Source organism: Ylistrum balloti, unplaced genomic scaffold, assembly GCF_031769215.1.
Source record: "Ylistrum balloti isolate Yb309-2 unplaced genomic scaffold, AGI_CSIRO_Ybal_v1 Utg370388, whole genome shotgun sequence".
Classification (NCBI taxonomy): Eukaryota; Metazoa; Mollusca; class Bivalvia; order Pectinida; family Pectinidae; genus Ylistrum; species Ylistrum balloti.
Window position 1 is genome coordinate 1,073,067 of NW_026782269.1, and position 17,955 is coordinate 1,091,021.

The 17,955-nt window shown below is 35.7% G+C and overlaps 1 protein-coding gene across 1 annotated transcript; it reads left to right on the forward strand.

Moving 5' to 3' along the window:
• Positions 1-4,598: 4,598 nt before the first annotated feature.
• Positions 4,599-5,747, forward strand: LOC132554279 (probable G-protein coupled receptor B0563.6). Its single transcript, XM_060218585.1, has one exon. It carries the CDS (start codon positions 4,599-4,601, stop codon positions 5,745-5,747), a length of 1,149 nt encoding a protein of 382 aa, XP_060074568.1.
• The last annotated feature ends 12,208 nt before the right edge of the window (positions 5,748-17,955 follow it).

Below are 17,955 nucleotides of genomic sequence, written 5' to 3' on the forward strand. Positions count from 1 at the left end.
GGAAGCTTTATTGCTACCACCTGTTGGTTTTAAAATGCAATATTTTAAACAATTTATGAAAGAATTTTTAACAGATCAGTGACAGTAGGAATGGAATCAATATAATGAATTGCACTCCGTAAAACCTATCATCGGTGATGGTCTCAATGCTACAGAGACAAGAAGTTGTCCTTGCCCGTCTTTGGAAGGGCCATATATAGCTTTAACTTCATTTATGTTGAAAGGCTGCGATGACCCTCGGTGCATAGGATGTGATGAGCCATTCGCCGTTAAACACTTTTTATTGAACTACATTGACCTTCTGTCTACTCGATAAGTTTTTATCGTAACATTACAAAAGTCTAAAGACCCCTTTGAAACTGTTCAGATTTGTAAAAATCTAGAGATGTGTGTTACATACCTCCTGAGTGTGTTGAAGAGATGTTTGCGTTGTATACCTCCTGAGAGTGTTGTAGAGATGTGTGTTACATACCTCCTGAGAGTGTTGTAGAGGTGTTTGTAACATACCTCCTGAGAGTGTTGTAGAGATGTGTGTTACATACCTTCTGAGAGTGTTGTAGAGGTGTTTGTAACATACCTCCTGAGAGTGTTGTAGAGATGTGTGTTACATACCTCCTGAGAATGTTATAGAGTTGTGTGTAACATACCTCCCGAGAGTGTTGTAGAGTTGTGTGTAACATACCTCCTGAGAGTGTTGTATAGGTGTTTGTGTTACATACCTCCTGCGAGTGTTGTAGAAATGATTGTGTTACATACCTCCTGCGAGTGTTGTAGAAATGATTGTGTTACATACCTCCTGAGAGTGTTTCAAAAATTTTTGTGTTACATACCTCCTGAGAGTGTTATAGAGATGTGTGTTACATACCTCCTGAGAGTGTTGTAAAGATGTGATACATACCCCCTGGAAAGATGTGAAAGATGTTGGTCTATATTTAAACTCTGACTTCCCATTTTAATCTTTTGTGATGATATAATATTGCATTTGTCTTTTACCTTTTAGTTAATTGATGTGTTTCCTTTTTGATGACCTTTTATGTGTTGACGGGCCGTAATTATAACATTCTAAACATTTTCATAGAAGTGACAGTAGGACAAGTCTTGGGGAGATGTCATTATTTATTTAAAAAATCTAACTCACAGAAACCCTTAGTTGTTCTCTAAAATACATACTTATGCTGAAATGATTTTCATAAATTGCTACTTGGTTGTTTATAAAAGTCAAAATTAAGGTAAAAATCAAATGTTGCATACTTGACTTAATTAGATGCTATGATATTACTTAATGATAATTTTAAAAAAAGTAATAAAAAGCAAATACCGACTATCAACATAATCAAAATTCAAATTCAAGAAAACTAGGGGAAAATATGTACAAAAGCAAAACTTACATGGAGACTTCTACGAGAAGAATAAGACCAGGTGTTCCGGAAGAGCAAGCTTCTTTTACTGACGACAACGCCATGTAAATCTTGGTCAGTCCAAGTTCTCAAGTTAGAACAAGGTATACAAAACTGGAAAGAACAAGCAAACTGACGTGCATCAAACATGTCTAGCTTCCTATCATACAAAGATAAATAGCATTTCTCAATGAGATCACTATGACTTTTGAAATATTGTGATACGAGCTTGTCCGTCAGTAAACGACTTCTAGCACGAAAATGGTTTGGTTGCACAGGTAGCTGCGCCAGTAATAAAACATTGTTAATATGAATTCTTGTGAAGTTTAGGAATCTAATATGAACAGCGGAGGTCCTTGTCTTATCATTAATAGCCAGTCTAAATGATTGCAATACCGAAGTATGATAAGGCAGTATTTTCCCTTTGAAAAGATTTGTTTAATGTTGGGTTTTCCTTCGCTCTTTAGCAGGTTCAGTATTTCAGTATTTTGTATAACGAAAATGTGATAATATATGCAGGCATGATAATATACATGTCATGTAAATCTTGAAGTGTGATTTTAAAATCAGGATTAAGGAACGCTGACCTGTTTTGTTTTGATTTGAGATTTCTAGCTGCTAGGTCTTGAAAGATTGACAAACCGAATGAATATAACCCCCTCAGAAAATGAATCTAACGCAGCATGTACTCACTCATCCTATTGAATAGTTTTTAATGGAATCCTTAATCATCTAGAAATTCATATTCCAATCAATGGACGGAATCTAATGTTGTTTAGGACTCTTCATATAATGATCTCATAGCTTAATATTTTGGTAGAGCAAATGTATCTCACGATTAGAAAACAAAGGGTACTGATTGAAAGATTTACCTCAAATTTTAAATCTCTATAGGCTTGAGTCCCCAGGTCTCGGTTCTAGGTCTATTTCTATTCTATATAAATTATATAACTAACTGCTTTCACGGATGATTACACTGTTTGCAGACGATGCATCTCCATTTAATGTTGTTGATGATATTCCATTGAAGTTAATGATACCTTTAGCCATGATCTATGTAATACAAAAAATGTGATAAACAATGTTATATACACTTTAATCTATCCAAAGCAGAGTCAGTTATAAACAAAATTGATAGGCATTTCTAAATTCCTCAATATATTTCTTATTTAATGTCATATATGTTAATGTTGTTTGAGATTATTGTCCAGTTTATGGTTTTAGAATATAAATCTTGAAGAAGCAAGGATGATAACTGGGTTTGCATAACGTACTCCACACTAAAACCGTTATTCTGAGCTAAAATATGTTCCCTTAGAAGGCAGAAAAATACAAATGATGATACAAGGTATAAAATGTTTACAAGGAATCATCTGACTATCTATTTTTGATACTATTCAACCATTTCGAAAAAGCCAAGAAAATATCAGCTCAGAAACAATATAATCTTGAATTAATTCATTGTAGAATTATAAGCGATAGTGCTAGTATTTTTTTCAAATACTATATTAGTATAGTATACTAGTATAGTAATTTTACAAATTAAAAGAAAAGTGAAACATATTTCTTTGTCAACTAAGAAACATATCTAGCTCTTTAAATTATGACCTACATCAAAATTATCTCTGTGAAAACACTTTATGTACATGTGGATCACCATTTGAAACTGTTCATCGTTTTTGCTTTGATTGTAAAAGGTATATAAATTCCAGACTCGATCTCTCTTGCAGTCAACTGGTCACACCCATCATGATCTTTTTCATGGCTGTACGGTTTTAACATTTAATTTGTGATGAAGTAGCTCAGTATATTAATGATACCAAAAGGTCATATAGTTCAGTTTTATTCGTTACTGATATTAAGTATGTATAAACTTAATCGAATAATTCAATTATTACTGGAAAATTCTATTGATTTGCGTGATTTAGTGATTGATTTCACAACCATGTGGCGACGTTGAGTGCTAGCAAAGGGTTATTGATGACGATTTCTTCTAATTTGGAAACAACACCATACTTTTAACTTGAATGTCCTCTAAGCTAAGATCTGACAATCCTTAATTTTATTTAGTAAATGCCAATGTGCGTCGACTTGCGCTTTCATTGTACTGGGAGAGGCTAACTTAATTACTATGGGCATTCATGACCAAACCCCTTTGTACATGAAGAAGTAATTATATCTAATGACCATTAAAACTTTACTAGAATTAAATACTGATGGATTATTTTACGTATTGGCAATCTTAAACGTTCTTTATTGCGATAAAATTTTAAGTAGAGTTGTCTCCCCTATACCAAATTTGCCCATCATAAAATTGCTTATTATATGTACATTACTTGATTGTGTGAATGTCCTTTTACGTATATACGGGCATGTTTTACATCTCATTCAATTGTCAGATAAGACTTATATAGGTTTTCCTCATATTGTCTCATTACTTTGATATTTATGCCGATACACTAAATTGTTCAGAATAAAAAAAAACAAAATGTATATAATTGCTTCGTAAAGTCATACCCAATCGCATAAACGAACAATGGTTAGATGAGGGTTCCAATGAGTTCGCACGTTGTATCTGTGAATCAGTATTTAATGTGTCAAATGAACTTTGACATTAAAACATTAAAGCATCGAGTTAAAACGTCTTTGACCATACACCAAGTTTGACCTGCACAGAAGTGTTTCATATTCATGTGAATCGTTGACTATTGGTGCGAAACGCTGAGGTGAAAGCAACTGTACTGTTTGTTTATCACCACAGATATCTCTGTACTTGTCAATCTGATGTGCGTAATGGAAATTCTTGATATAAATAACGGTGTTCGACGCTAGCCAATAGAATGCATCTTCACATATTGATTTGAATGTCTCCTGCCTGCTTACTTGTACAAAGCCAGTCTCTACATTGCAAGCCTGTATAGCCCATCCCAGATACAACCCATTCCCAATCAACATCTCTGACAGTCTCCACTCCGTGTCATCACTTCCGCATCAAGGAGCATGCACCGTCGTGGCTAGAAGTGCGTTAAAGGTTCTCGGCAAAATGTATAAAAACGATCAAAGTGTGCAACCACTCTCTGGAAAAGTGTCGCTGATTTCCTGTAATAATCGAATTACAAGACAGTTAGAGTTGTTCAAACATTGTGACTGAATTGATTCCGAGAGTGTCTCTAACCAATGTACGAATTAGTGAGCATACGCATGTCAAACAAAAGCATGTTCGTTCATACTTATGAAGTGCCCTTAATGGATTACCATGCTTACAGGGTGAACAAATCCTTACTCCTCTATGCACCACCGATACTCCTCTTAATAGGTACTGTGGGCAACCTGTTTTCTTTCTTTGTTCTCCGACAGTCTATGACTAGGGTGTCCACATATTTCTACCTAGCCGTGTTGGCCCTTACGGACCTCTTGGTACTGTACATAGGACTATTGAGGCGTTGGACAGGCGAGTTGACTGGGGTGGACATCAAGGACCATGCGGCGTGGTTATGTAAACTGACAGTAACCGTAAGTTATCTGTTTAGTGACTTTTCGGTGTGGTTAATTGTGGCCGTTACAGTGGAACGTTACATTGCCGTATGTCATCCCCTTCAGGCCACTGTCTTATGTAGCGTCCAAAAGGCTCGGACAGTCAGCGTTATAATGTTTCTCACCATCGTCGCCATAAATGTTCACTTTATGTGGACCGTAGACCTGTCAATTACAAAAACCAACGGCTCGGACATTGCCACGTGCGAGGCGAGCGAATGGTATACGTACGCACTGACAGAGGTCTGGCCCTGGGTAGATGCCGCCATCTACTCGTTTGTTCCATGTTTTATACTTACTATCCTCAACTTCCTCATCATCAGGCAAGTACTTCTTGCACGAAGATTTCGATGTCAATTACAAAATTGTAAATCTGGAAGGAATAACCAATTGCAGAAAAAGTTACCGACAGAGGGAAGTATAAAACTCACGCTCATGCTTCTTGCTGTATCATTCACATTCATGATAACAACCTTACCAAACAATGTATCACTCATAGTGACCGTTCTAATGGATAGTCAGTTAAACACACTACAACAGATAGCCAGATTCGCTCTTGCTAAAACAATCACAGAACTGCTAATGTATACAAACCATTCAATCAACTTCTTCCTTTATTGCGCTACGGGGAAGAAATTCCGAAGAAACATCGAAAAACTTATATGTAAAGTGAAAGAATACCGCCGGTCATTCGACCATAACAGTAGCCCGAATAGCATGTTACTATCTCGGGTGAGTTTCAGTGGTAACCCACGAATGAACCTACTAAACTCTAATTCACATGTGGTGGGTAGCCGTAAGGCCACGGAATTGTGATTCACGTACATTATATATATATTGTAACTTTCGTATCGTGTTCTTATTATTAAAAACATTAACTTACTATTGCTTTTTATTTTCCATTTAATTCAAGAATTTAAGTCAACATCATTATACGGTCTTGGAGTTATATTAATGTTAATTTCGTTAAACAAATTGATCAACAGCTAATTTCCTTAATCAAATAATAATGTTGGTATCCATTTGATCGACTGGTTTCGTGAAATATTAAATGGAGAACATGGATGTAATAGCCATCTGTTGGATATCTCTAAGGTAAGTGAGTATATATAGGGTACATTAATAGATGACTGACCAGGCTTTACAGAAATAACGTTTTCACCTGCTGTGTCGTACGTCTTATTACAAATTTGTTGGCCATTCTTGAGAGTAACAGCTGAAAATCTTTTGACCCTTAACATCAAAACTGGGTGTACACAAATCTAATTTTACAAACATATTATTGTAACTTTCGTATCAAAAGTATTGAATAATGTGAGAATTTTAAACATTATTTTGACGAGGTTTATATGAAGGATTTATAGCAATTGTCTACGAGAAAATACTAACATGTTAACATAATCCTCATCTCAACTCAAATTCAATTAAACTAGGGCAAAACTTTAACAAAGAAAGATTTATTTGGCGATTCATGAAAAGTACAAGGAGAATAAGACCGTATGTTATGACAGAGTAGGCAAATGCGTTTTAAAGGTTTTTGTTGAATTCAGTTTCATCCTAAACCAAATAGCATTACCATCGACAGGGCGTCGCTCATATATGCTCCGATACCTATTTTTAGGCAGTGGAAAGTATTCGTTACACTTAATAACATTTACTACAGGTCACAAGGTACATGTTACGTAAAAGTGTTACGTCACAAATCGTGTCTTATATGTAAATAGTCGTGTAAAAATCAGACACATCACATATGTTACCTTTCTTCACAATACCCTTGTTTGACTGAATTGTTCTATGTTAACTAAACCTATATAACACTCTATACAAACACGAGCAAATAAAGCGACATTAGTGGAAAATCGAAATGGAAGGATCGTTAGTGGTGTGCTCGCGTGTTAGAACAGCTGTTACTATTATAAGATTTTGATGTAATTGCATTTAATTATAGAGGTATTATGATATAGATATTCTAGAAATTCAGCTCGTCAGTTTCGGAAGTATACATTCTTTTGTAAGTACAAGCGATGACACGTATACTCCAAAATATATGTACTGTGTCAGCAATCTTAATGTGAACAAGAGAATTATACCGATGTCAATGACAGCTTGATGAATAAGGATAATCCCAGTGACTAAGAAAACATAAACTAAATGATTTGAAGGATTTCTCTATGTATTTTATCATCATCAAATGGTAGACTAATAAGATCGCCCTACGTCCGTGGTCTGTGGTCCGTCCGTCCATAAACAGTTTTTGTTATCGTTATTTCATGAGATCTTTCTCAAATTTCCTATGTAGGTTACCGTTACTTCATAAGAAGTGAATCAAACCCTAAATTTTGGGCATGACTTACTTTTGGTTACCTTCTGACCTATACATCCCTGAAATCTGATTGGATGAAATTTTTATTATATATCATTGAACAACTGACACCCAGACCAAAATAATGAGGGGTAGTTTGTAGCCCTGGGATCTATGGTCTCTAAGATAGAAGCCCAGACGTTTCCCCTACCCCCAATTTTTGGCGTCCGGTCGGCACCTGACCAAATGCAAAAATTCTCTCAGTAGGGTCAGTGAGAATGAGTTGTTTTGGTGTTAACATCAGTTTTATGAAATCTTAGGCCCAGGGATATAACAACATACCAAAGAAGTCAAGCTGTGGGGGTGGTGCACTGTGACGACCGCCAGCCCATCGCCTACTAGTTTTTACCTGTCGAATTTTAGGAGAGTAGGTGTCGCTATATATAAATTTTAAACGTTTTAAATGATTATATGCGCGATTTGTGTAGGTTTGTTTTATTAGGTAAACAGAATCTCGCCAACGCCAAACTTTGGCGTCACGGATCTCGTCACTTCATTCCGCATCAAAATATTCAATATTAAAAAAATGTGTAATATCTTTCACTTCTGTGTTGCTATAGACTTGTTATCCAGATTTGCACTTATAAGCTGAAAAACGGAGCTGTATGTGACATCTTGATCTAAGTTCGCCCATGAACTGCATTTTTGATGCCGTAGTCGACGGCTTGATTCGGTAATAGTATCAACAATTTCAACGTTTTCTCGTTATGGTTTCTCCTCCTGGGTATATTATAATTATTGTGACATTCATAACAGACCGTCAACAAGAGCCATTAACCGGTAAATCACACAGCGATCCAAAAAGAAATAACATTAAACAAACCAAAAGGTTCGACAAATGCTAAAAATCTTTAATGGGATAGACCAACATCTTTCAGATAATGTAGAATTTTACAGATCTCAACAGTTTCTAAAAGGGATTTTAGATATGTAATGTTACGATAAAAACAGGTGACAGAAGAACAATGCAGTTCAATAAAAATATATAACGGTGAATGGTTCATCACATCCTATGCACCGAGGATATTACGTTGGAATTCATTTATGTTGAATGACATCGTATTTTCAATTAAACATCAGAAAGTACATCCTTAGAGACGCCATCACACAATACAGTCGTACTAAGGACACGGCAGAACGATATCACATTAGTCACTCATGAGTGCAACAAACGAACGAGTCCTTACTACTCACGGAATGTCAAACGACATTCGGAGAGCAGGAAAGTTAAAATGCTCCCATTTGTCTTGATGAAACATCATACATGGACATCTTGAAATTACGTTATTGCGAATACATAAAAACAAGAAAATAAAAAGATTATGGAAGGGAAAACAGTATTGTTTCCGAAGATTGATGAAGATATGTTGGTTCAGGTGTAGGTATGAAAGCCCATAACCAGCGTTGCAGTAGTCCTTATGGCGTTACTGTCTTAATATGCAAAGAATATGTGAAGAACTGATTGATAATATTTTCAAATGTCCTCAATAATAGTAAGTTCATGTTAAACAGTAAAATTTAAAAGTGTGGTAACAATAATGTATATAATAATCATCCAAATAGCGCGAGGTCGCTCGATTTTGTGGTCTGATGTTTTCGTTTGAATGAACGGAATTCTTATCACGAAAGACATACAATCAGTTTTAATTAACTGGCTATACAGTGTTTTGTGAAATATATCGTTGGTCTCAAATCAATAGATATATGCGTTAATACATATACATATGTGGAAACAACACGATGTTCGAAATCTATCTCTTTGTGGTGTACCCAATCCGGTTGTTGAGCAAACCAAATTCTTAGGTGTAATATTTTGCAAGAAATTGTCGTTCCTTCCACATATAAGATGCTAACGCCTTAAGGCACAGAATATTCTAATGATGTTGTCCAACACTGGTTTGGCAGCTGATAAAATATTTGCTAAGACTTTATAGAGCTCTTATTAGATCAAAATTTGTTGGACCTTCATATCTCAAATGATCATCACCAGGGTGTGAGGCTCTCGGAGCTTTTAAGCCCCCGCTTACAGGAAGCATCTATGCAGAGGCGAACGAACTATCACTGTATATCCGTCGAAAGAAATTGGCTTTGCAATACATCATTCAGCTAAAGTCAAATCCTTCAAATCCTGCTTTTCACTGGCATTTGAACTAAAACATAAAACCTTGTTTCAAAACAAACCAAAGACCATTCCATCATTTGGTATTCGGATTTCCACTCTTTTACAAAACACAAGTCTTGATATTGACCAAATTCAGTCATTTGCATCGATAGAAATTCCAACCTGGCTCTTGAATGCACCTGAAGTTGACTTTTCAATTCATGAAATGGTTAAATCAGACACTGACAGTTGCACTTTTCGTTCATCCTTCTCGAAATTGCAGTTAGAATATAAAACATTTCTACATTTATATACTGATGGTTCAAAAGACAATGATAAGGTTGCCGCCGCGGCCATGGTTTCACAAGACCAACGCTTCAATAATTTCGGTGGAAGTACGATCTATCTACCTCACAAACAAAGTAATGAGAGCTGTTATCTATTCAGACTCTTTCTGAACTACAAATCCTCAGCAATAGAAATATCGAAACTATTTCCATTCATAACATATTAATACTATATCATGAACTTTATTTTACAGCTCTGTGACAGGAGGAACGGAATCAATATATCAATAATAAAATGCACTCAGTGAAACATATCATCGGTGAATGGTGTCCATGTTATAGAAACAACCAACAAGTTTTCCTTGCCCGTCTTCGGATGGGCCATACATACCTTACACTTTTATATGTGCTAAAAGGCGCAGATAATCCGCGGTGCATGAGATGTGATAAGCCATTCACCATTCAACATTTTTGTCGGACTGCAGTGACCTTCTGTCTACTCGAAATTTTTTTATCGTATCGTTACAAGTTTAAAGACTCTTTTTTGTAACTGTTGAAATTAATAAAATTCTAGGTTATCGGAAAGATATTGCCCTATATCATAGAATTTGACTTACCATTTTAATCTTTTGTGATAATATAACCAAGAAAGAATTTAGTATTGGCCTTTAACCTTTTAGTTCGTTTGATGCTATTTCCTTTTGGATCGCTGTGTGTTTCACCGGTTGATGGCCCTTATGACCTTTTATGTGTTGAAGGGCCGTTGAAATTGAAATAATAATAATGATAATTGTCAAAAGCTACAATATAACGCATCCATATATAATTTTGAACTGTTGCCTCCCTTGTCAAGAGCGTTCTTGAAGTCAGTGCGACGCTTGATCGGCAGTGTTACGGGATTTTGTAAACATAATTATTTATCGCAAATGTGTCTATCAAGACTTGACTGGAAAAACGTCATCCTCGATATTCATGGGGTTACGTTCATTTTCGCTCTTTGTACCTCTGGAACATCTCAGTCCAAACTTGAAGGCACAAGCTAAGTAATTGGCTTGGTTCCAGGAGAAAAAAATGACCAATCACTGACTTTGGATGACAAGGGAGCGACACCCAATTTCAAAGCCATAAAAATACAGCGTTATGCGACCTCGACATTCGTTTTATGTACAACAAAGGATAAAAAAGTCTTCGTGTCGTCCACAAGGTGTCGCACATGGAACCTTCTATTGTGACATATATTCCATCATCCTGTAACCCTGGAGTATTGAGAATGTTGTATGCACGTCAAAATGTCCTAAAAACCCGACGGAATGAGAAAATTCCAACAGTATGCCAATAAATGGACGATTATTCAAAAAGTTTAATGAGAGTTTGAAAAAACGATAAAACAAACATAAATGTTGTTAACAACATAATGAGGCAAATGCAAGAACCACACGACATGGTGACAGAATGCACAGTAGCGTTCCGGACGTCATATCATACATTTAAAGTATGCTGACAATTACTTACTAACAGTGCCTAGTCAATATTTTGTATTATACAGTGACTACTTCTAGGTAGGGAAGTGATGGAGCTACATGTTCTTGGCTATTTTCCAAGTATGAAAAGAGGCAAATGTTACTTGTCATTTCACAATCAAAAAAGTTTCCAATCTATCATTTAAATGTGAACTATAATTTAAAAGAAAATAGATGAATGAAATAAGGATACGATTTTGAGAGGAACAATTTGCAATGATCAGAAAAAAATCGGTTTTGTAATCTAAATTTCATTAAATACAAACCACCATATATTATTTACATAAATTATCAATTAAGTTAAGAAGAGACAAAAATCATTACGAACACAGGTATGGGAAATTGTTTTGCAAGTGTTCATTTGTATGAAAATGTACCATGAGGAATACATGTCGTTGTTTATCTGAAATATGATTTGTACAGTCAGAAGTAAATAGGTTGTTTTCTTCTTTTATTGTTTGATGACTCTTTGCGTTGTAATGTTTATATTAACAGATTGTGCGTGGTTGTGTCCTGAATTACATTTGAGAAGTCTTTCCGTGTTGTTCAGCTACTCGAAGGAGATCCTGGCAAGTGTCAAAAACCGTCTGGATAATGACATCATATGCAGATCGAATTATTGACACTAATGCGCAACATGAATAGAATTATTGAAAATAGGAGAAAATCCTTCGATTTCTGACAATGGGTCAGAAAAAACTTAAACAAAAGGATTTTACCACATCAAACAGAATGTTATTTGGAGCTCTGACTATATTTGTCTTAGACCTTGTGGAGCCGAAAATATAATGTCGGGTCTTTCTCACTTTAATAACTAACTAACCTTTTATGGTCTTCTGATCGCTTGATGCTCTATCGAAATCTAGTCTTTTTTCAGAAATTCGGGATGATACGATATATTTGTTCTTATGATTACGCGGAACTAAAACGACTTAAAAGTCCCATTATACAAAAGTACACTGTTCTCAGTAGGAAACAACATGCGATCACATACAGACAATGGGCAAACCAATCGATATGATGGAACAATACTGGACGATATGCAGGAAGTTGTATTTATAAATTTTTAAATTATTCGATATGTCTCTACCAGGAAACGAAATAAAGTACAGGTGGACTCTCATAGCCTAGTTTTGTTCGTTAATTTGCTTAGGGTTTACGCACTCGATTGTTTGAAAAAGTAAAGACATTTCAAATCCTGGAATGGAAATTGTCGATCTGTTACCTTTGCTGAACTATATGCGAGTGCTTTGACATTTGTCTATCACATTTTTCACTCGTTTGATGTCGTTTACTTTTGAAGACTTTGTTTAACTATTTCTTGGCTTTTTACGACCTATGCGTTAATCCGCCGTTAACAAAATGCCGTTTGATTTTCGTCTTTCACCTCTAGAGTTTCAACAACGCAGGATCACTGGCGAGTCGTAGGAAAACGACAACTGTATTATGCAGTAGAATGGAGTTTATTTTGACAAAGCTATCACAGATTCTAAATTTGTATCAACTGTTGCTATTTATTGGGTAGCTTTTATACATTCGTAAAGTACATTGAAACTGGAAAATCCTTACAACAAGAATGCCATGGCTCTTAACGGACATCTGACAATCGATGAATATATGGACAAACCACAGAATATGCAGATAGTGGTCTGAAAAATCTGATGAATTCCCTCGATGATTTTTCAGACCAAATTTGGTGTAATTTCATTCAAACATTAAAGAAGAGTAACGTTTTGAAGCAAACTCGTTGACTTGCTCTCCCATTTGGGACCACGTCCCAGGTTCCTAGGGGTTGAATCAACTTTCTGAATTTCAGAAATTATACTCCATCTGCAATAACGGTTCCGATCAAATTTAGTCGAAATCTACCCAGGCATTAAGAAGAAACAATTTTTTGAAGTAAAATATTGTCTTAACTCATTATGGCCCCATTCCCAGGTCTCAAGAGGTCGGATCAACTTTCTGATATTTAGAAATAATTTCTAACCCCAACTGATGTGTTAGACCAAATTTAGTTGCAATTCACACAGGCGTTACGCAAAGTAGCGTTTAAAAGGAAAAGTTTACGGACTGCAGACAGCGCACGACGGCGAACAATGTATTACCTTAAAGCATGTACGAGCTGGGGCTATAATTTTCAGGACTTGTAACATGATATGTAAATGGATGAGAAACTGAAAAAAAACATAACTTGCATATCGAATCGTGACATCTCCCCTGGTCGCATCGGCAACGCCCGTCACGCAGGTAGGGCGTACTTGTTGCCCTCATTGAATGATCGTAAAAGGCGACTGAACTTGGAATCTTCACATTTTTTAAATTCCTTTCTCTTCTTCCTAATGTCTCATTTGATACTGCCTCACTTTTAGACTTAAATGGAAGAGTTCAGGTTGTTCCCTGGCGAGACATAATAGAGTCGTATGAGTGGTAGTTTGTACTAACTGCTTAACGTCCAGCAATGGAAATAGTATAACGACTGGTTAGACTGTTGTCAGTATAAAACAAAATATTATAATCCAAACTCGTATTCAATAAAGCTTACTTCCCCACTGTTAACAGAAAGCTTACACAACGTATTGTAGTCTTCCAAAAACACACCAACACATGCACTCACCTCGCTTGAATTTGGAGGCCGTTCTTAAATGACCCTAGCGGTTGGTAGGATGTTAAGTTATATAAAACATGCCAATGTGCAACGCATCAAAAACTGCGAAGGAAATATATACATATAAACATCATTTCTAGGAAACTTAATTCATATATGAGCAATTTAAAGATAAACATGGAGGCTCCTATAAAACCAAGGTGCTTTACCTTCGACACTATCCATATAAATTTTTGTGAATCCAAGTAAATAGTGTCGCGTTCCAAAATAAGAACAAAATGAACAGCAACGGAACCATCAAGTATACTACAGAAATATAATGCTTTCATGACGAGCCAATCTCATTGAAATACAGATCCTGTTTCTAGATCCGGTATCCTCCCCATATATAGCGGATTAGGAATAAGGATCTGCATGTTAATAAGATCAATGACTAGGGACTATCGAATCAACCGTGACCGTAGGTTTGGGATGCAGACATGTCTTTATTCAGAAATGTAAATTTCAATTCAGGCAAATTGAAATCACGTGGGCAGCTTGGTAGAGAGATGAGCGTCTGATGTTAAAGACTGTGTCCTAGATTTCAAATTCTGGTGGGTATATACGACGATGGGCGAGGTCAATAGATATCTTGTTAAAGACAGGATGTCATATATAGATCTGAAAGTAAAAATCAACTACATCGTGGCTTGTTTTGACAAGCTCTTCAGCCTCTTATGAAAACAAAAACAAGTTGACCAATAGAGGGATCCAGTTAGTTGTCAATAGTCTGTTGGAAGATTTTACCAACAAACTCGACGAAAATGTTGTCAACCAGAAACACGATCATTTTTATGATTTCGTATACCATATATTCTTCCTAGATGTGGACGTCATTTTCACAAAATACGCTTCGGTACAGCTTTCAACCGTATATCTATATCGCCGTTCACCTTTCCTGGAAAAGAAAGCTCTCATAACAGAACTAAGGCGTTGTTTCTGTTTAAAATAGGTATGGTGGTGTACAGAGGTCGAAAGAAGAATTCAAGATATAGATAGGTCGGTGCACTAGCCGTTCGTAATTTTTATATATCTGATGATGTTTAAGCAACACAAAGGAAATGTGTATATTCTGCACCATGCCATGGCTATATACCGGCGTCTATAAAGTAGTATATAACTTTTCGCCTCCATCTTAAATTCGAATTCGAATATTTTCCGCTTTACAGAATTAGGATGAATTAAAGATATGGCATGCGGATTAGACTAACCCAAAGATTATGTTGAAAACTACTGATTTGTTAAACCGTGGTCGGTTAAAGTTTAAAGTAAGTTATGTCACGTTCTCAAATGAGGACAGGGTATACAACAACGGAACCAATAGGCAAATTAATGAGCATCAAACACGTTAAGCTTAATATCGCACAAAGAAATGGAATATCTCTCAATGAGATCACTGACGACCAAGTAAGGACAGCCATGTAGAAAGGTTCTTACTGTAACTATGCATCACGAAGAGCAGAAAAGGAATTGAGGAAAAGTTGTCCTGTATTAGTGAGATCCATGAATTAAAGGCGTTTGTTTTCACCATTGGAATATCAACGAAAAGCGAAAACAACATGAATGAAAATTCCGTAAAGTAAAATGGTTTCAATCGCATTTAACAATGTTCTCAAATCAACCTGTTTAAGATTTTCTGCTTGAATGAATTTTTGTCCGAGTGTAGTTTTGCAGTGGTTGTTCAGCACGTATACAACTGTACCTACGATATTTATGGGTAATATTTTACCGTTCTCGTATGTCACTGATTACAGAATGTATGTTTAGTTCACTATGTGGAAGTCACACTTGCATATTTGTAGAAATGCTGTTATGTGCATGCGTCGTATTAACACCTTAGATTTCTACAACTAATGCAATTTTGTCTTTCGTTATTTTAGTTGCTGAAATTTCTCGAACACGCAGTAACTTCCTGTTTCTATATGATGCGATCAGTGGTGTTATTGTATTATCAGAATCCTTTCTTATGTTTAGCAGCACAGAAGCACGCTGTAATCTATGATGCCTGTGATAGCCTTGAATTTGTAGTGCCTTTTATTAACTTAAGGTCGATAATAGCTGGTATACGGTGATATTAGTGGTGTTGTTATGATAATTTATTATCTTCTAAACGATGAATTTGTAATGTTTTACAAATTGGATATCAACATAAAGTTAGGGTTTTATATTGATTCACGTCATATAATTTTACAAGCATTTAAGGATAACATGCATGCAAAGTTAGTACATACTGATGGTTTATACTGTTTTACATTCTATCAACAGCAAGGGCAAGGTAGGCAAGGTTAGTGCCTGTGTTACGGGCGTGTTTTTGGAGGCTGTGGTATGTTCTTGTATCTTTGATAGTGTGGATCTGAATCCGAACTTATAGTGCTACCACACTGAATTATACTATCGAAGGCCTCACGCAGGACGCCAAACCCGGTCAATATATATCACTGACGACGGAGAAAACCGTTCTTGAAACTAACACAATACGGACCGTTAAGCAGGAAGTAGTGACTATCATTTTTAAAGGAAACAGAATCCTTAGAGTGGATATAAAGTACCATCTCAGGAAATAACGATATTGAACCCGAGACATACTTTTAAAAAATGTTTGTTACATTTGTCTTCTATTAGTTCTTCCCGATTATGTTGCCCGTATGTCAAAACATAATATATACCTTGGAAATGATATCAATTCGTATAGCATGGCAATATTCCAATACACATAAACTATCTGAATAAGGAACGTTATTGGTTTTTCACTAGTAAAAAATAAACTTGCTGATATTTTCACCTGTTAGAAAGAAAAGAGAACACGGATCATCTGACAGAACTGACAAATCATAAAGCCCGGTACAAAAAAAGAAACGTTAAGGGGTTCATTTCATTGATCAAACACAACAGAACATCTTGAAAGTACAGCTCGGCATTTCAAGAGAATTCGTTTTATCAACAGCGACAGCTAGGTTGTCGCCATACTTTCAGCCGTGAAGAATGTTGTCACAGGTTACACTCTCTCCGAACGTTTTACAGCAAATTTTGTTTGTTAGTCACATCATTAAGACATATTTGCTACGTTAATATAGAGATAAATTGACATTGAAATTTGTTTTTGTGTTTTTATATTTGTAATATTTAAAAAAAGCGCTGTATTTTGCGAAAAGTATAGTCAACGTCGTCTTTTTATATCTGTCGCAAATATGCCAGTAATTGGGCTATTTTGCTTTGGAAATATAAAACAATATTTGATATATTTCAATAGTAAGTATTAGATACACTTGTAAAATTTCATTATTATCACTGAAGACTATTAAATATCCTATGTCTATTCACATCCAATCATAGATATTAGGAAAAAACAGCTTGTATACATTTTTGTCAGAAATTGTCAAAACACGACGACTCAAATCTCTCTCTTTGTGATGTACCCATTCCAAATGTTGAGCAAACCAAATTCCTAGGTGAAATATTCGAGAGGAAGTTGTCGTTTCTTCCACATGTAAAATATTTTATAACCAAATACCTAAAGATACTTAATATTCTAAAAGTAGTGTCCCACACTGGTTGGGGAGCTGATAGAAAAGTTTTGCTTAGACTTTTTTGAGGTCTTATTATATCAAAATTAGATCATTGTGCATGGATCTTCTAGATTTTTCATTTCTCAAATTATTAGACACTGTTCATCATCAAGACGCGAGGCTCGTTCTCGGAGCTTTTAAGGCCACACCTACTGCGAAAATCTATGTAGACTAACAAACAAAAAAATTGACTTTGCGGTACACAATTCACTTAAAATCATATCCTTCAACTGATGCTTTTTAACTTGTGCTTGATCCAAAATATAAAACCTTGTTTCAAAACAAACCAAAGACCATTCCACTATTCGGTATTCGGATTTCTGCTCTTTTACAAAACACGAATGTTGATATCGATTAAGTTCAGTCATTTGGAATGATCGAAATTTCATCCTGGCTCTTGAATTTACATGAAGTTGACTTTTCACTTCATGAAATGGTAAAAATCAGACACTGACAGATGCACCTTTCGTTCGTCCTTCTCGAAATTGCAGCCGAAATATAAAACATTTTAATACTTTTGGTTCAAAAGATAATGATAAGGTTG